This window comes from Phacochoerus africanus, chromosome 1, assembly GCF_016906955.1.
Source record: "Phacochoerus africanus isolate WHEZ1 chromosome 1, ROS_Pafr_v1, whole genome shotgun sequence".
NCBI classification, from domain to species: Eukaryota; Metazoa; Chordata; class Mammalia; order Artiodactyla; family Suidae; genus Phacochoerus; species Phacochoerus africanus.
This window is the reverse complement of record NC_062544.1, coordinates 32501480-32521632: the sequence shown is the minus strand read 5'-3', so window position 1 is coordinate 32521632 and position 20153 is coordinate 32501480. Positions and strand designations below refer to the sequence as shown.

General features: G+C 45.0%; 1 protein-coding gene across 1 annotated transcript in view; it reads right to left on the bottom strand.

The window, feature by feature from the left end:
• The window catches only part of CCDC125 (coiled-coil domain containing 125), a 35474-nt gene extending 17145 nt beyond the window's left edge, over positions 1-18329 (bottom strand). The window contains 5 exon segments of the mRNA XM_047796111.1: positions 858-944; positions 3199-3257; positions 6092-6244; positions 6247-6440; positions 18274-18329. Coding sequence (XP_047652067.1) covers positions 858-944; positions 3199-3257; positions 6092-6244; positions 6247-6400 — 453 coding nt within the window. The 5' untranslated portion in view covers positions 6401-6440; positions 18274-18329.
• Between the last annotated feature and the right edge of the window lie 1824 nt (positions 18330-20153).

Sequence of the window (20153 nt, the reverse complement as noted above, 5' to 3'; positions counted from 1 at the left end):
GCTCAGTGGGTTAAGGATCCGGCGTTGCTGTGAGCTGTGGTGTAGGTCCCAGATGAGGCTTGGATCCCAAGTTGCTGTGGCTCTGGTGTAGGCCGGTGGCTGCAGCTCCGATTCGACCCCCTAGCCTGGGAACCTCCATATGCCGCGAGAGCAGCCCTAGAAATGGCAAAAAGACAAAAAATAAATAAATTAATTAATTAAATTAAATAAAATTCATGTCATGTAAGTTATACCTTAATAAAACTGTTTTAAATATCTATAGCTCAAGAGTTCCCATCATGGCTCAGTGGTTAACGAACCTTGACTAGCATCCATGAGGACACAGGTTTGATCCCTGGCCTCGCTCAGTGGGTTAAGGATTCAGCACTGCTGTGAGCTGTGGTGTAGGTTGCAGATGTGGCTCGGATCCTGCATTGCTGTGGCTGTGATATAGGCTGGCAGCTGCAGTTCGGATTTGACCCCTAGCCTGGGAACCTCCATATGCTGCCAGTGTGGCCCTAAAAAGACAAAAATAAAAATAAAAATCTATAACTCAGGAGTTCACATCGTGGCTCAGTGTAACGAACCCAACTAGTATCTGTGAGGCTGTGGGTTTGATCCCTGGCCTTGCTCAGTGGGTTACGGATCTGGCATTGCCATGAGCTGTGGTATATAGGCTTACAGATGCAGCTCCGATCTGACCCCTAGCCTGGGGATCCTCCATATACCACGGGCGCGGCCCCTTAAAAAAAATAAAGAAAAAAAAAAAGGACAGGAGAAAAAACTATATAAGCACTAATGATTTTGTATTAAAAGCTAAGCCATATTATTTATCACTGGAATGTGTACCTGAAGAAAGTTTAAAAATAACTTCTTACCATGCTCTGAAGAATTTTCAATGCTGCTTCTTTACCTTCAAGTTGTCTTTGAGATACCTCAAGTTCAGTTTTCAAAATTTCTACCTCCTGAGGAGAAAAAAGACAATTAGCCTTCCTATCTGCAAGATCTGTAACCCCAAATGATCAATTTAGACAGTTTCTTTCTTTCTTGTCTTTCGTCTTTTCAGGGCCGCACCCGCTGCCACAGCATATGGAGGCTCCCAGGCTAGGGGTCTAATCAAAGCTACTGCCGCTGGCCTACGCCACAGCCACACCAGATCTGAGCTGCATCTGCAACCTCCACCACAGCTCCCGGCAATGCTGGATCCTTAACCCACTGAGCGAGGCCAGGGATCAAACCCACAACCTCATGGTTCCTAGTTGATTCGTTTCTGCTGCGCCACGACGGGAAGTCCCAATTTAGACAGCTGACATTTAAGCTCAACATTCACTTTGACTCAAAGGGCTCTGATCGTACAGATGAGACTGGAAATTCCTCCAGATTTTCTAAGTAGACCAGAGACCCTCACTGTCAGGTGCCAGTTATGACCAAAAGCCCCAATCTTCTGCTGTCATTCATCTAGGCCACACAGTTAATAATTTGGAGAACATTCTTGAGACCACGTAAAATAAACACATGATCACCCACACAGATACTGTAGCCATTGTGGGTTGAACTGTGTCTCTCCCAAAAGAAATGCTCAAGTCTGGAACCCTGGGACCCTGAATGTGACTTTATTTGGAAAGAGGGCCTTTGCAGATGTAATCAAGGTCATACTAGATTAGGGTAGGCCTCAGTCCCGTGACTGGTGTCCTTCTTCTTCTTCTTTTTTTTTTTTGTCTTTTTGTCTTTTTGCCATTTCTTGAGCCGCTCCCGCGGCATATGGAGGTTCCCAGGCTAGGGTTCCAATTGGAGCTGTAGCCCCCGGCCTATGCCAGAGCCACAGCAACACGGGATCTGAGCCATGTCTGTGACCTACACCGAAGCTCACGGCAACGCCGGATCCTTAACCCACTGAGCAAGGGCAGGGATCGAACCCACAACCTCATGGTTCCTAGTCGGATTCGTTAACCACTGAGCCACGATGGGAACTCCTGGTGTCCTTCTAAGACGAGGGAACTCTGGACACCACCACACAGGGGAGAGAAGGCCCTGTGATGGTGAAGGCAGGGACTGGAGGGACACAGGTACGAGCCAAGGCCTGTCAGGGGCAGCCACCAAAAGCTAGAAAGAGGCAAAAGATTCTCCTCTAGACCTGTCAGAAGGAACGAACCTGCCCTCCCCACCCCCTACACACCTGGATTTCAGACTCCTAGCCTCCAGAACTGAGAGGGAGTCAGTTCAGTCTGAGGTTTTAAGGCACCAGTTTGTCAGGGTATCCCTAGGACACTAAGAGAGTCGCTTTCACCAGAAGAGTCACACATGCACACTCAGAGGAGCTTCCCGTTCCTGGAAAGGACAGGCTCCCTCCCAGAGACCCCTACTCTCAGCCAGAGGGATGGCCTCCTCAGACCACATGGGGTACTTCCTGGTCCTCTGGTCCTCAGACTTTAAGGAGTTACATTTTCAGGTTAAGGAGTTCCTGTTGTGGCTCAGTGGTAATGAATCCGACTAGTATCCATGAGAATGTAGGTCTGATCCCTGGCTTCACTCAGTGAGTTAAGGATCCGTCATTGCTGTGAGCTGGGGTGTAGGTTGGCAACTGCAGCCCCCATTTGACTCCTAGTCTGGGAGCTTCCATATGCTGCAGGTTTGGCCCAAAAAAGAGAGAAAAAAATTGTCAGGTTATTTCAAGCCACACAGACAGAGAAGACAGATGCAAGGGAGTGATCACTCTTTTCTCCAGGAGGAGACTAGAGAAGTTCGGGGGAAAGGAGAAGGGGAGAGTATGTTTATATAAATAGTCTTCTTGAGAGAAGAGGAGGCCAAGTCACAGAGGAGGCCAGCTGGAAGCTATTAGCTTGATACTGTGGCTCATGGAGATCATCTGGAAAGCCAATATTTGCCTCCCATGCCATGTTAATACTATTTTTTTTTTTTTTAACCCCCACAGTGGAGGTTCCCAGGCTAGGGGTTGAATAGGAGCTGCAGCTGCCGGCTATGCCACAGCCACAGCAATGCAGGATCCGAGCTGCATTTGCAACCTACACCACAGCTCACAGCAGCGCCGGATCCTTACCCACTGAGTGAGGCCAAGGATCGAACCCACCACCTCATGGTTCCTAGTCAGGTTCGTTAACCACTGTGCCACAACGGGAACTCCATGTTAGTACTTCTTAAACGAAACTTATCAGTGGACTTTGTTCATATGAGAATATGTGTATTAGCCAGAGTACCTACCTCTAAAGCGTCATGAAGATGTTGCCTTAATTCCACATTTGACAACTCTGAATTCGAATCTATTAGGGAGGGAAAAAAAACAGGTATTTTCTTTAACTAGTTAAATATAGGACATTTGTCTGACAAATACATCAAATACAGGCTTTCCCTAAATTGAAAAGAAAAAATAATTGTAATAAACCAAATGATGATAAAATAGCCTAAAATATTCCAAGAATGAAAAGACAAACTTTTGAATCAAAAGACTCTTTTAAAAAAGGACTAAAAAAAAAACACTATTAGTGAATTGGTTAATTAACACACCCAAACACAATATAAAAAAACATGAATGCTGGTAGTGAAACAAACTCTGGTGTTTGGTTTAAGCTTGTGATCAGCATCATGATACGAATATCTAAGAAATAACCTGAATTTAATTTCTTTCCAAGGAGAATTGCTAGAAGTCTCCTGTAACTTCAGTTATTCTCTCTTTAATGTGATCAATTGGGATATTAAATTGGGCTTCCCAGGAACTTCATTTTCATTGCGGTCTCACTGGCAATAGAAAAACATCAAAATGGTAAATGACAGCAAGAGGGTAAGTAAAAGAGGCAAAGTGATTTTAGAATACTTTCAGGGACCTTGAAACGTTCTCACACCGATTTTGTCTTTGCTCTTCTGAACTTCCATCAACATGACAGTATCCAAGGGCAAACCTAAGCCATGTCTTCACTCTGATGGTTCAGAGTTCCAAGGAGGGACAAAAGTGACACTGGTGTTGACCATGATAAGTTCTATTCTATTCATACTTGTGGGAAGCAAAATAATGGCCCCCAAAATATCCACCTCTTCATCCCAGAACTTCTGAATAAACAGCAAAAGGGACTTAGCCGGTGTAATTAAATTAGGTACCTGGAGGCAGAAAGTTATTCTTTTGTGTGTTTGTGTGTGTGTGTGTGTGTGTGTGTGTGTCTTTTTTTGCCTTTTCTAGGGCCACTTCTGCGGCATATGGACATTTTCATGCTAGGGATCTAATCAGAGCTGTAGCCACCAGCCTACGCCAGAGCCACAGCAATGCAGGATCCGAGCTGTGTCTGCGACCTACACCACAGCTCAGGGCAATGCCAGATCCTCAACCCACTGAGCAAGGCCAGGGATCCAACCTGCAACCTCATGGTTCCTAGTCGGATTCGTTAACCACTGAGCCACGACGGGAACTCCATGACTGATTTTTTACAGCCACACCTGTGGCACAAGGAAATTCCTGGGCTAGGGATCCAGTTGGAGCTACAGCTGCCGGCCATGGCCACAGCCACAACCACACCAGATCCGGATCCAAGCCACATCAGCCACCTACGCTGCAGCTTGCAGCAACACTGTATCCTTAACCCACAAGTGAGGCCAGACATGGAACCTACATCCGCACAGACACTATGTTGGGTTCTTAACCGGCTGAGCGACAATGGGAATTCCTTATGTTGTTTTAAACCATTAAATTTCTGGCAATTTGGGAATTACCCATTACCAAGAAGAAACTAATACAATTTTTTTACCTATGATCAAGTCAACTTTGATAAAAAGACTAAAGTCCATAACCCAACAAATAGGAGCTCATACCATTACTTTTACATCTTGTTTCTTTCCCAGTGGTTTCCTATGTTTTTGTAAAGGCATATAGCGTAATGCCTCAGTTTTCAACATCTTGCTTGCAAGACAGTATCCATCCTCTAATGCATGATAAGGACTTGGAAGAAAAATATATCGATACTCCCATCCTACTTCCTTTCTTTCTTTTTTTTTTTCTTTTTTTGGTCTTTTTGCTATTTCTTGGGCCGCTCCCTCGGCATATGGAGGTTCCCAGGCTAGGAGTCGAATCGGAGCTGTAGCCACCAGCCTACGCCAGAGCCACAGCAACGCCAGATCCGAGCCACGTCTGCGACCTACACCACAGCTCACAGCAACAATGGATCCTTAACCCACTGAGCAAGGCGAAGGATCGAACCCGCAACCTCATGGTTCCTAGTCAGATTCATTAACCACTGAGCCACAATGGGAACTCCTCATCCTACTTTCAAGAAGGATTTTGAAGGACAGAGATCAGTCCCCAGCTTCAACATGTTTTTTAATTTGAAACCACCTTTTTTTTTTTTAATTTGGTCTTTTTGCCTTTTCTAGGGCTGCTCCCGTGGCATATGGAGGTTCCCAGGCTAGGGGTCTATTCAGAGCTGTAGTTGCCGGCCTACACCACAGCCCCAGCAACACCAGATCTGAGCCGTGTCTGTGACCTACACCACAGCCCATGGCAACACCGGATCCTTGATCCGCTGAGCAAGGCCAGGGACTGAACCCGCAACCTCATGGTTCCTCGTCGGATTCGTTAACCACTGAGCCACAACAGGAACTCCTGAAACCACATTTCTTAAATTATTTTTGTGTTGTTCGGATTTGTGTTTGTTCCACTTTGTTGGGAGCTGTACAACACAGATTACAAAAGATTCAGCCATACAAGAGCTGTGCCATTGTGCAGGCTATGACTTGTCCACCAGCTCCCAATCCCTTTGGAGTTGTAATACTCTATCACAATAGGATTCTGAATTTTATTCTCTCCTTAGGATACAGAATAATCCATTTTTAGTTATGGTAAATTAATTTTCTTTTGGGAATTTTATGACATCCCTAAAATAACTTGAATAAAGATAAGTTTCTAAAATCCACCCAGTTCTCTGGTGTCTCGGTGGGTTAAGGATCCAGCATTGTCACTTCTGCAGCAAGGATTTGATCCCTGACTCTGGAAATTGTACATGCCACAGATGCAGCAAAATGAAAATAAAATCCATGATGGCGACCCATCTCTGTGGGTTGGAAGGGTGACACAAAGGAGAAGAATAAAGAAGAGAACACTGGGCATTCTTACCAGTGCTACTTTGTTGGCTGTGATGCAGGATTCGGGACCCTGCAGGATATGTTTCTTGCAAGTTCTTATGCTTGGAATACTGAAAAATGGCACCATTTCTTTCTTCCTCATTTCTTGAAAATGGGAGAGGACTAAAGCTCTTTCCAGCTGACTTTTTCTAGATGTAAATAAATGTGAAACTTGCACTTCATAAATGCCGCCGGGCCTTCTTCCGAGGCCATATCCTAAATCGCCTTCTGCCATGTCATCGTCCTCTGTTTCCCAGGCCTGCTCCTCTGCCTTACTCGGCGGCCTCACTACCCTGCTCATCAGCCACGTGCCTTCTTTACCATAGGGATAAACAGGTTTTCTGTAATTAAGAAAAACAGTAGTTAAAAAGCCATCAGTAGATACAACCATGTTCTCAGACTGGAAGAATAAATACTGTCAAAATGACTATACCACCCAAGGCAATCTACATTCAGTGCAATCCCTATCAGTTTACCAATGGCATTTTTCACAGAACGGGAACAAAATTTTTTAAAATTTATATGGGAATACAAAAGACCCCAAATAGCCAAAGCAATCCTGAGAAAGAAAAGCAGAGCTGGAGGAATCAGGCTCCCTGACTTCTGACTATACTACAAAGCTACAGGCACCAAAACAGTATGGTATCGGCACCAAAAAAACCCAGAAATATACATCAATGAAATAGGATACAAAGCCCAGAAACGAACCCGCACACCTATGGTCAAAGCAGGCAAGGTATACAGTGAAGAAAAAGACAGTCTCTTCAATAAATGGTACCGGGAAAACTGGACAGCTAAGAGTGAACGAATGAAATAAGAACACTCTTTAACCCATACACAAAAATTAAGTCAAAATGGATTAAAGACCTAAACATAAGACTGGATACTATAAACTCTCTTTTTTTAATTTAATTTCTTTTTTTTTTTTTTTTTTGCTTTTTAGGCCACACCCATGACATATGGAGGTTCCCAGGCTAGGAGTCAAATCAGAACTATAGCAGCTGGCCTACACCAGAGCCACAATGCCAAATCCGAGCTGCATCTGTAACCTACACCACAGCTCACGGAAACACCAGATCCTTAACTCACTAAGCAGGGCCAGGAATTGAACCTGCAAACTTATGATTACTAGTCAGACTCATTTCTGCTGCTTCACAATGGAAACTCCCTCTAAAACTCTTAGAGGAAACATAGGAAACACTCTCTGACACAAATCATAGCAATATCTTTTGGATCCACCTCCTAGAATGATAAAAATAAAAACGAAAATACAGGTGATGTAATTAAATTTAATGGCTTTTGCATACCAAAGGAAACCATTAAAAAACCAAAAAGACAATCCACAGAATGGGAGAAAATCTTTGCAAATGAAGCAATTGACAAGGGATTAACATCCAAAATATACAAATGGCTCATACAGCTCAATTAAAAAAAAAAAAGTCCAATTAAAAAATGGGCAGAAGATCTAAATAGGCATTCCTCTGAAGAAGACATACAGATGATCAAGAGGCACAAGAAAAGATGCTCACCATCACTAATTATTAGACAAATGCACATTAAACCACAGTGACTTACACTGGTCGGAATAGCCATCATCAAAAAGTCTGCCAGTAATACATGCTAGAGGGTGTGAAGAAAAAGGAAACCCTCCCATACTACTGGTGGGAATGTATACTGGTACAGCTACTATGGTGCTTCCTTAATAAGCTGAAACAGAGCTAACCATATAATCCTGCAATTCTACTCTATCTGGAGAAAACCATAATTTGAAAAGACACATGCACCCCCAACGATCATTGCAGCACTATTTATAATAGCCAAGACATGGACTTCCTGTGTGGCTCACAATATAATAGCCAAGACATGGAGCAACCTAAATGTCCATTAACGGAGGAATGGATAAAGAAGATGTGGTACATATACACAATGGGATATTACTCAGCTATAAAAAAGAATGAAATAATGCCATTTGCAGCAACATGGATGGACCTAGAGATTATCATACCAAGTGAAGGAAGTCAGAGAAGGACAAATTTCATATGATGTCATTTATATGTGAAATCTAAAAAAAAAAGATATAAATTAACTTATACATAAAATAGAAACAGACTCATAGACATAGAAAACAAACTTAGGGTTACCTGAGGGAAAGGTGGGGGGAGAGATAAATGACAAGTTTGGGATTAATATATACACACTACTATACATGAAATAATTGACAAGGACCTAGTGTACAGCACAGGGAACCCTACTCAGTATTCTGTGATAACCTATATGGGAAACGAATCAGAAAAAGAATGAATAGGAGTTCCCGTCATGGCACAATGGTTAACGAATCCGACTAGGAACCATGAGGTTGCAGGTTCGATCCCTGGCCTTGCTCAGTGGGTTAAGGATCCGGCGTTGCCGTGAGCTGTGGTGTGGGTTGCAGACGCGGCTCAGATCTGGCATTGCTGTGGCTGTGGGGTAGGCCAGCGACTACAGCTCCGATTGGACCCCTAGCCTGGGAACCTCCACATGCCACAGGAGTGGCCCAAGAAAAGGCAAAAAGCCAAAAAAAAAAAGGAAAGAACGAAAAAGAATTAATATAGGCATAACTGAATCACTTTGCTGTACACTTGAAACTAATACAACATTGTAAACCAATTATACTCTGGTGTAAAATAAAAATTTTTTAAAAGCATCAGTATAATCAAAGTTGAGTTTGCCAGGGATTCTGTATTATGCAGGCACAGGCAGCGATACACAAGCATAAACATGCCCATTGCAATTTAACTCAAGCTATTTAATATTTCAGGACTTTTTTAGGTAAGAAAAGATCCAACCCCTTATTTCCAAGGAAATGGGAGAGGCTTTTACTGAATCCAGTAATCTACTGGTCAGGATAAGAAGATTGGCTTTTGCCAAGGAAACAAAACATGCTTGGCCTACAAGCTTACAAAGGAAAAGGTTCCGTTTTCACCAGACTAAGAGCTGTATAAAATTCAGAAAAGCCTCTGAAAAACCAGCTTCCAAGGACCAAGACCATCCCTCCTCTGTCTCTCAGGGCCCTTTATCCATTTCAGGTACTCGGGGTTCTTACGTTCTTACGCTCGGGGTTCCTACAGCTTTGCCTGGTTCATTTTCTGTTTCTGTGCAGACACAATTAGGAGAGTTTGTGGAGACACCAGGAGGTGGGAGGGAAGACCTTCCTCCTCCCCCTTCCCCCCACCCCCATCCCGTCATCCCTCCCTCTCCTTCTTGCTCAAATCATGCCACACCTGTGTGCAAAACCCTCCACTAAGTTCCTGCTGTGGTGCAACAGGATCAGAGGTGTCTCTGCAGCACCAGGTTGCAATATGATCCCCAGCCCGTTAATGGGTTAATGCATCAGGCGATGCCCCAGGTCTCACCAGGAACTCCATAGGCCACAGGATGGCCGAAAGAGAAAACAAACAAAAAACCCTCCACTGTTTTGCAATACAGTGCAGAAGCCAAAGCCCTTCCAATGGTGAGAGGCCCACCCTCATCTCTGCCCCATGCCATCACCTGGGCTGGCCACCCTGGCCTCCTGGGTGTTCTTGGCTGTGTCAGGCATTCCTGCCCCAAAGCAGCATTCCTCTGCCTGGAACTCTCTTCCCCCAGCCAGAATCTGTTTCCCTCGCCCCCGGGGTCTTTCCTGCAGGATCACCTTTCCTGGCACCTTGCACAAACTGCCAACTCCTCCTTCCTATCCCACTTCTCTATTTGGTTTTTCTCCTTGGCACTTATGACCTTCTTTTTTCTTTTTTGCTCTTTAGGGCCAAACCTGCAGCATATGGAGGGGTCAAGTTGGAGCTACAACTGCCAGCCTACACCACAGCCACAGCCACAGCCACGCCAGATCTGAGCCTTGTCTGCGACCTACACCACAGCCCACGGCAACGCCAGATCTTCAACCCACTGAGCGAGGCCAGGGATCGAACCCACACCCTCATGGTTCCTAGTCGGATTCGTTTCCGCTGTGCCCCGACAGGAACTCCACTTATGGCCTTCTAACATATCCCTCGTATTTTTCAGAGCACACCACTGAAAGGGGGAAGGTGGTACAAAAGAGAGTCTAGGGAAGCAGAAGGTGACTCTGCCCTGAGTTCAAGGTACCACGACCAGGCAAGTGCTTCCTAGTGATGCTTCCTTGTAGGGCAACCAGGAAATTTCCTCTGCCTGAGTCCAAACCTGCTCCCAAGGGCCCCAAGTGGAATGCAAGCTCCACAAGTAGGGATTTTTTGTCTGGGTCACACTGCATGCCCGATGCCCAGACAGTATCTGAGACATAATCAGTGCCCAATATATGCCTTTTTTTTTTTGGCTGCGCCCCCATCATGCAGAATTTCCCGGGCCAGGGATGGAACTAGGGCCATAGTAGCTACCTGAGCCACTGCAGCAACAATGCTGGATCCTTAACTCAATGAGCCACAAGGAAATTCCCAATACATACTTTTATGAATGAATAAAGGAAGGAATGAATAAACAAAGAAACTGAAATATTTGCCTCCAGGGCAGAAAACAAAACAGTCACCTCAGCGAGCCTTCATACTGGATAACCTGCAGTGGACTGCAGGTAAAAATGCCCTACAGAGAAATCCCAATCACCAAGCCCTCCCATGTGTGGAGGCCACTGTGGGTGCCTACCTGTGACAGTGGCCTCCTTGGTGGCTGGAGAGCACCTGAAATGCTCAGCCTTTCCCTCCAGTACAAGTGCAGTTATGAGGGACTTTCACCACCAGCATTTCAAAACAGCTGTTTTGCTAAAGTTGGTTAGAAATAGCTCAAGACTTTTTTTTTTTTTGTCTTTTTAGGGCCACAACCGCGGCATATGGAGGTTCCCAGGCTAGGGGTCAAATTGGAGCTGCAGCTGCTGGCCTACGCCACAGCCACAGCAACCCAGGATTCTAGCTGCATCTGCAACCTACACCACAGTTCACGGCAATGCCAGATCCTTAACCCACTGAGTGAGGCCAGGGATCAAACCTGCGTCCTCTGAATACTAGTCAGATTCGTTTCCGCTAAGCCATGACAGGAACTCCAAGACTCATTTTTTTTTTTTTTAAAGGAAAATACACACATCTGACATCCTTTCTAATATCTCACTGTTTATGTACTTGCTTACCAGAATCTTCAAAAATAATGAAATTTCAGTCTTGCATTTCTGTTGAAGTCTCCCACTATTAAAATCACACATAGATGCCATATAACTCTCTCACATTTGAAAGGGTTTCTGAAGTTTTTAGTGTCAAGGTATCGTACATTTTCTCTTCCTTTTTTTTTTGTTTTGTTTTTTTTTTTTTGGCCACATCCACAGCATGCAAAAGCTCCCGGGCAGGGATCAAACTCACGTCACAGTTATAACCAGAGCCACAGCAGTGACAACATGGCTCTACGTTGCCACCTAGGAACCCCACGCCTCTCTCTCTTTTAATTTCATTTTCAGTATATACACACAAAGATAGGAGTTCCTGCTGTGGCACAACAGGATGAGTGAAGTCTTGGGAGCCCTGGGACGCAGGTTCAATCCCCGGTCTGGCACAGTAGGCTAAGGATGTGGCGTTGCCACAGCAGTGGTTTAGGCCACAACTGTAGCTCTGATCTGATTCCTGGCTCGGAAGTCCATATGCCACGGGGCGGCCAAAAAAAGGAAAAAATTAAAATTAAAAAAATAAAATAAAACAAAGGCCCTTAAAAAATGTTTATAGGAGTTCCCATTGAGGCTCAGCAGGTTAAGAACCGGACTCGTACCACAAGGAGGTGGGTTCGATCCCTGGCTTCACTCAGTGGGTTAAGGATCTGGCATTCAGTGTAGGTCAAGGATGCGGCTCAGATCTGGTGTTGCTGTGTCTGTAGCACAGGCCAGAAGCTGCAGCTCTGATTGGACCCCTAGCCTGGGAACTTCCATATGCTGCAGGTGGGGCCCTAAAAAAAAAAAAGAATTTTTTTTAACTGATGCAACCAACAAGAGACTAATCACCAAAATACACAAACAGCTCATGCAAACCAACAACAACAACAAACCAAAAAATGGGCAGAAGATCTAAACATTTCTCCAGAGAAGACATGGAGATGGTCAAAAGGCACATGAAAAGAAGCTCAATATCACTATTATTAGAGAAACGCAGACTGAAACTACAATGAGGTATCACTTCACACCAGTCAGAAGGGCCATCATTAAAAGTCTACAAATAAGGAGTTCCCATTGTGGCTCAGTGGATTAAGAACCTGACTAGTATCCAAGAGGATGTAGGTTCCATTTAAGTTTGATCCCTGGTCCTTAGTGGGTTAAGGATTTGTCACTGCCATGAGGTGCCGTGTAGGCTGCAGATGCAGCTCAGATCCTGCATTGCTGCTGTGGCCGGCAGCTACAACTCCAATTCAACTCCTAACCTGGGAACTTCCACATGCCACAGGTGTGGCACTAAAAAGAAAAAAAAGAAAAAAGAAAAAAAAGTCTACAAATAATAAATACTGGAGAGTGTGCAGAAAAGGGAACCCTCTTACACTGTTGGTGGGAATATAATTGGTACAGCCACTGTGGAGAACAGTATAGAGCTTCCTTAAAAAACTAAAAATAGGAGTTCTCTGGTGGCTCCATGGGTTAAGGATTCAGTATTGTCACTGCTGTGGCGAGGGCTGCTGCTATGGTGAAGGTTCAATCCCTAGCCCAGAAACTTCCACATGCTGCAGGCATGGTCAAAAAAAAAATATTTGAGTAGATATATCATAAAAGAAGACACATAGATGTAAAGAGGCTCAACATCAAACGTCATCAGGGAATGATAGATTTAAACTACAAAGAGATTCCACCACATACAACTGCCAATTCCAGCTGTGGGATGGATGTGGACAACCACAGACACTTCTTTTTTTTTTTGGTCTTTTGGCTCTTTCTTGGGCCGCTCCTGTGGCATACGGAGGTTCCCAGACTAGGGGTCGAATTAGCCACTAGCCTATGCCAGAGCCACAGTAACTCGGGATCCGAGCCTCGTCTGCAACCTACACCACAGCTCACGGCAACCCTGGATCCTTAACCCACTGAGTGAGGACAGGGATCGAATCCACAACCTTATGGTTCCTAGTAGGATTCGTTAACCACTGCGCCACGACGGGAACTCCCAACCACAGACACTTCTGGTAGGAATATAAAATGGCATAACCACTCTGAAAAAGTCTGACAGTTTCTGTCAAACAAGCGATCCAGCGTTTGCATTCTTAGTATTTACCCAAGAGAAATGAACTCATCTTCATACAAAGATGTGTGCATGAATGGAGTTCCTATCATGGCTCAGTGGTTAACGAACCCATCTGGTATCCATGAGGACGTCGGTTTGATCCCTGGCCTTGTTCAGTGGGTTAAGGATCTGGCATTGCTGGGCTGTGGTGTAGGCCGGTAGCTACAGCTCGGATTCAACCCCTAGCCTGGGAACCTCTATATGCCGCAGGTGTGGCCCTAAAAAGACACACACAAAAAGATGTGTGCATGGAGTTCCCCTTGTGGTGCAGTGGTTAACGAATCTGACTAGGAACCATGAGGTTGCGGGTTCGATCCCTGGCCTTGCTCAGTGGGTTAACATTCCCGCGTTGCTGTGAGCTGTGGTGTAGGTAGCAGATGTGGCTCGGATCCCGAATTGCTGTGGCTCTGGTGTAGACCGGTGGCTACAGCTCCGATTAGACCCCTTGCCTGGGAAACTCCATATGCTACAGGAGCAGTCCTAGAAAAGGTAGAAAGACAAAAAAAAAAAAAAAAAGATGTGTGCATGAATGTTCATAGTCGTATTCAAATTAGGCAAAAATCTGAAAACAATCCAAATGTCCATCGACAAGAAAAGCGACAAATTGTGGCATATCCATACAACAGAATACATTCAAGAATAAATAATAAATGTCTGATACATGCAGTAACATGGATAAATCTTACATTATGCTGACAGAAGAACCATGTACAATAGGAAATCCGAGCAAACACGACAGACAGCAGATCAGTAGGCATGTAGGTTAAGGCTGCCACCAAAGGGCATGAGGGAGCTTTTCTTGGGTGATGAAAGGGTCTCATATCTTGACTGGAATGGTGGTTTGTCAAAACTCATCAAATTATATACTTCCAAAGGTACATTTTATTATGTGTACATTGCACACCAATAGTAGGATATTAAAAGTTTTTAAACACAGAAAAAAAAGGGGATCTTTTAACTGGATTAGGGGAAAAGAAGTATGCAAATCAGTTGTACCCTCCTAGATAAGAAAATTAATAAACTGGATGCCCTAAATTTGCAACAATTTTAAAAACATGATATAATAACAGCCTGCACTTGTTGCTTGCTTTCTATGTCCCAGGCACTATTCTAAGTGCTCTACTTAGATTATTCTAGTTAATCTTCACAAACACTTTACAAGACAATACTACTACCGTTTAAGTCTAGACAATTAAACTGAAGCACAGAGAATTTAAGTAACATAGCTAACAAGAGATAGAGGCACATTCTGAATCTAGACCCCTGATGTCAGAGACACTGTGAAGACTCTTAGCCATTGCCTTCTATCTTTTGAAGAATTTCAATGAGATTAACATCCAAATAAACCAAGTTTCTATTTTTTATGCCATCAAACAGAACTGTGAGTAAAAGGCTAAGACAGCTGGTTTTGGCAAAATTCGACACAGTATACTGGACCCATTTTCCCCACAATTTTTTATAAAATCATCTTGGTTCCTTTACGAATAAGTTCCTTCATTAAATAAATACGTTTGTCTATTTTACCTGTCAAGGTAGATAGGAAACTGCTTACTGAATCAAGGAATAACCCCTAACAGTCTGTGTTTTCCCTCTAGTGCAGATTCAAATCAAAGAACAACCCCTAAGAAGCTGTGTTTTACCTCTAGTACAGATTCCTGCTTATAAATGCAATTTCCTGCCACTGTGAAGAAGGGTGAGGTCAGGGTCAGGCAGCCAGCAGTGAAGAAAATGGAATTGGTCAATGCAAAGGGAAAAAGCAGTAAGAGGAACGAGTAAGCAATCACAGGAGCAGCTAAGAGTATTTTTCAATGTGTCGAATATATTCAGGCATTGTGGGTCTGTCTTCCCACTGTTCACAGAGTTGAGCATAATGAGCTTTCACATAGTCTAATGCTCCAGTATTTTTTCAAATGTAACTTTGGCAACTGTTGGCTAGGTACTCTCTGACTTTTACATCCTAATATTCCTAGTAATGCAGTCAAATTAAATGACTTCTGCAACACATTTCTTTCAAGAAAGGGGAAAGAGATGAAGTTACTGACATTCCAGTCAACTAGTTTTAAATGCATTTTAAACCTTTGCTTTGATTCAAGGTTGACAACCAGGGAGGAAGCAGGATGTGTGACACAGACAGCCCTGACTCAGGAGGCCTGGGTTCAAATCTCACCCCACCACTTGCTACTCTGAGATCCCGGGCAATTCATGTAACTTCTCAGAGCCTGTTTTTTGTTTTTATGTGTTTGTTTTTTCTTCTTTCGCCATCCTGTGGCATATGGAGTTCCCAGGCAAAGGATCAGATCTGAGCCATAGTTGTGACCTGCACTGCAGCTGTGGCAAAGCCAGACCCTTTAACCCTGTGCCAGGCCAGGGATCAAACCTGCATCCTGGTGCCGCAGAGACACTACCAATCCCCCTGCACCACAGCAGGAACTCCTCTCAGAGCATGTTTTTGAATCTCCAAAATCTGTTTAAGCATAACTACTTTACAGGGGTATTTTGGGTACCATCAATATACTTGAAATCAATGTTCAGTAACTTGGAATTTAAGTATTAGTTTCTTCATTTGTCAAGTGAGGGGGTTGGCTAAGAGTCTTTGGTTCTTGGAGTTCCCATTGTGGCTCAGCAGTAATGAGCCTGACGAGTGTCCGTGAGGACATGGGTTGGATCCCTGGTTCCGCTCAGTGGGTTAAGGATCCAGTGTTGCTGTGAGCTGCAGTGTAGGTCACAGTCAGCTTAGATCTGGTGTTGCTGTGGCTGTGGTGTAGGCCAGCAGCTGCAGCTCTGATTTGATCCCTATCCTGGGAACTTCTATATGCTGCAGGTGCAGCCCTAAAAAGACAGAAAAAAAAATCTTTGGTTCCTTAGGCCCTAAAACTCTGGCTCTGTATCAGCATTTTCCAAAGTGTGCCCCATGGCACCCTGGCTCTATGAACTATTTGGTGTTGCTAGGAATACAAGGGTCCCTTTGGTTTTACTAAGGCATGTGTCTTCCTATGCCAGTCCAAGCATACATGACTTGCCCAGAATTACACAGGCAGTGGGAGAGCCAGAACTCGAAACCACATCTCTGGCTCCCGGCCCACTTGGGAAAGGCCATTGGATGAAAAGACTACTGTGAGCAGTCTTCTACTTTCCCACTAAAACAACTTTGAAAAGCGACAAGTGTTTTCCTAATGGCTAAATCCCAGGTCTAGTCTCATCCCTCAGGCTGCTCCTCTGCAGAAGCTGTGAGAGTGCTGAGTAACCAGGTCCAGGGCCCTGGTCCATGCTGACCCCTCAATCCCACAGGGATCCCTGAATGCTTCCTATCTGCTTGCTCTGGCTCCCTTTCCTCTTCCCAGCCCTTCCTCGGATGTTTAGCATGCAATCCCAAATACTCTTGAATACATGACTCTAGCTGTTCAAGCACAGCTTGTTCAAAAGTAAATGCATCACCCTTCCAACCACCCCACCCCCAGATCTCGTCCAGAGTCCTCTCTTTCTGCAAATCCATCAACCATGCTCCAAAACACCCAGGGCCAAAATTTTGGAATCTGAGGCTTTTTACACCCCTCTCTTGCCCCAAAACATTCCATAGCTCCCATGGCATATGATTAAAGTAGGCGTCACCCTTGTTTTCTGTAAGGAAACTCCAGTTTTCACTTCCTGTGCCATCTGCCGTACTCCCTGCACATGATCTGTGCTTCCGTGTAACTCGGATTGTTCCTGCTCCCAGGTGCCCTCTGCCTGGCGTCCTTAAAGCCTCTGCTGGAGCCACTCTGGAATGGCTTTCTTCTCTCAGGCCTCCCTCAGTTCATGACAAACTCTCCTGGACCAGCAGTGCTTTCTCGTACCTTTGAACCCTCCTAGCTCTGTGTCATACCTTATGGCTGCTCCATGGGCAAATGGAGTTCCCAGGGCCAGGGATCAGATCTGAGCCACAGGTGCAACACCAGATCCTTAACCCACTGTGCTGGGCCAGGGAGCAAACCTGCGTCCTAGTGCTCCCAAGACACCACTGATCCCGTTTCGCTCCAGCGGAAACTCCTGTGTTGTACCCTTCTCATAGTCCTTACTTCCTACCTGACTTGTGTTTTTATTGTACACACCCCTAGTGCAGGTAATACATGTGTCTCAATGACTGTGCACAGCAGGTGTTTCAAAGACATCTGATGGATGAACTTGAAAGAGAAGAGATTCCTGCCCAGAAAACTTGAACTAGAAGCATCCACACCCACTAGCTGGCCAACCCTTTCCTTAGCAAACAAGTTGATCAAACAGACACCTAATTCCTGTCAGGCTTGGTAAAAAGGAACTAATTTCAGCCCATTCTTTTCTGTAAACACTGGCCTGCTACATATCGCTGTAGGATTTCGTTTCAACTTTTATATTAAAATAACTTTAGATTTACAGTAAGTCGCAAAGATAGTACAGTGAACTCCTGTATACCCCCGACCCAAATTCCTGTAGTGCAACATTAGGGTACATTTATCAAAAATAAAAAATTAACATTGATACACGCACTTAACCAAACCACATATTTTATCAGGATTTCCCCAGTTTTTTTTACTGATACCGTTTTTTCCGTTCCAGGTTCTAATCCAGGACACCACACGGCATTTTGTGCGCTATAGCTTTAAGGCTTAAAATTGGTAGAAAAAAAATAATAGAGGAGGAGGGGAGAAGAGGTAGAAACAAAGTCTTTCAAACCTATTTCTTATTTCTGCAATATCAGATGAGGCCACTAAAGTAGCATTCGGCGAAAAAGGAGCCAGTTTGCCAGCTCGCCCACTCTCCGCTGTGCTTTTCCGAATCTGCAAAGCCCCGCCCCGAGGTCTGGCCGCGCACCCTCCCCAGCCTCCTCGGAGGCTGTGCGAGCCCCGATCCCGCTCCAGGAGCAGGACCCCCCGCCGCCTCGTGCCGCCCCTCCCCCCCGTCTCCTTAGCGCGCTCACCGAGCACCGACCCTCCAGGCCGCGCGCGCCGCCGCTCTTCCAGCCACGTGACCGACCTGCGCGGCCACGACCGGAAAGGCGGGCGCGGCCGGACTTTAGATCCGCCAACTACCCCCGGGCCACGGCCCGAGCTCACCTGGTTCGTGTCGGGCTGGTAGCGCTGCACAACGTGGACGCGCATAACTTACCCAGCTGCGCACAACCGAATTACAAATAATAGTTGGAGACCTGGAGAAATAGGAGGCCGAGTGTGCGGCTCAGAGAAGGTAAAATTAGTTGGTTCCAACATGAAGCGTCTCGGAGTCGCGTAAGAGAAGGATAGAGCTGAGCTATGGCTCAGCGGGGGCTGCGGGCCTTGAAAGGCAGGCCCTCAGCGCTGAGCATTGAGGTCGCCTTGTGGGCCAAGGAACTGCTGGGGCGAAGGCGAAACTGGACCTGGAAAGCTGCTATTCGGGCCTCCCACGCTTGTGGGTTTCACGGGAAGGGCCCCACCTCCCTCTAACCCTACCCAAAACGTGCTGGGTCATTAGCTTCATCACCTGGTGCAGTGATGTGGGTATTATTTCCTAATAGCCGACATCTCTTGAAATAATTGAAGGCATTTCATAGTGGTCAAAAAACTTGGCAGGATTTAATGATTACTCACTTTAGAAATAAACTAATGTCGACGAAAATTCAGTTAACAGTGAAGGGAAGGGAAAAAGGGAATTTTATTCAAGCCAAATTGAGGATGATAACCTGGGAGGCAGACTCTTAGAAAGCTGAGAACGGTTCCACCTGTTAGGAGTACAAGGCACAGTCATATGTTTTCAACACATAGGCTCAAACATCAAAATGATATACTGGGGGAGTTCCCGTCGTGGCGCAGTGGTTAACGAATCCGACTAGGAACCATGAGGTTGCGGGTTCGGTCCCTGCCCTTGCTCAGTGGGTTAACGATCCGGCGTTGCCGTGAGCTGTGGTGTAGGTTGCAGACGCGGCTCGGATCCTGCGTTGCTGTGGCTCTGGCGTAGGCCGGCGGCTACAGCTCCGATTAGACCCCTAGCCTGGGAACCTCCATATGCCGTGGGAGCGGCCCAAGAAATAGCAACAACAACAAAACAAAAAGATATACTGGGGGAGTTCCCTTGACAACCTAGGTCTGAAATTAGTATATTAATATTCTTTAAGATTCCCATAATGTATATAGCTCTCTGTTACATCCCACTATATACCTTCTGTTGAAGGAAAAGTTTATTATGAGCAGTGTTAGCAGTAGGATAATTATTAGCAGTAGCTTGATAAGCAAGAGAATTTAGTGAGTCCCAGTAGTGAAAAGAATATTGTCTTCAAAACAGCCATTCATATTACTAAAAACAATAATGAACACATAAGTGGCGCTTAGTGTGTGACAAGCACTGTTGATTTAGTCCTTACAATAGCGCTATGAAGTAGTAATTGTCACTAGAATGTATGTGATTTAACCCCAGGTAGTACTGGGTAAAAACACAGTGGTATTATCCTACTACTCTGAGTCATCTTTCTTCTCTGCCTCATGCCCATCTTTCAATGCCCTGCATCCTACATCATTTATCCTTTTCTGCTACTCATTGTAGGTTATTCTCTCATTTTGTTAGAATCTCCTATAGGGCATGCATCACAATCTGTTTGTTCAAAGTGTCCATTTGTGTGTTTATCCTCTTTGTATACTTGACTAAGATCATCTGGAGGGCAAGAATTTATCTTGGGAGGCCTTCCCCTCAACAGTGATTTGCATGAAGTCTTACATATACATGATAGGCAAGTTTATTTAAATGAAACTTGTAAAGGTTATGCTTGCGTACATTTCATCTTCCAGGAATTTACTCAATAAACTTGCATGTGCAAAGTTAAATATGCAT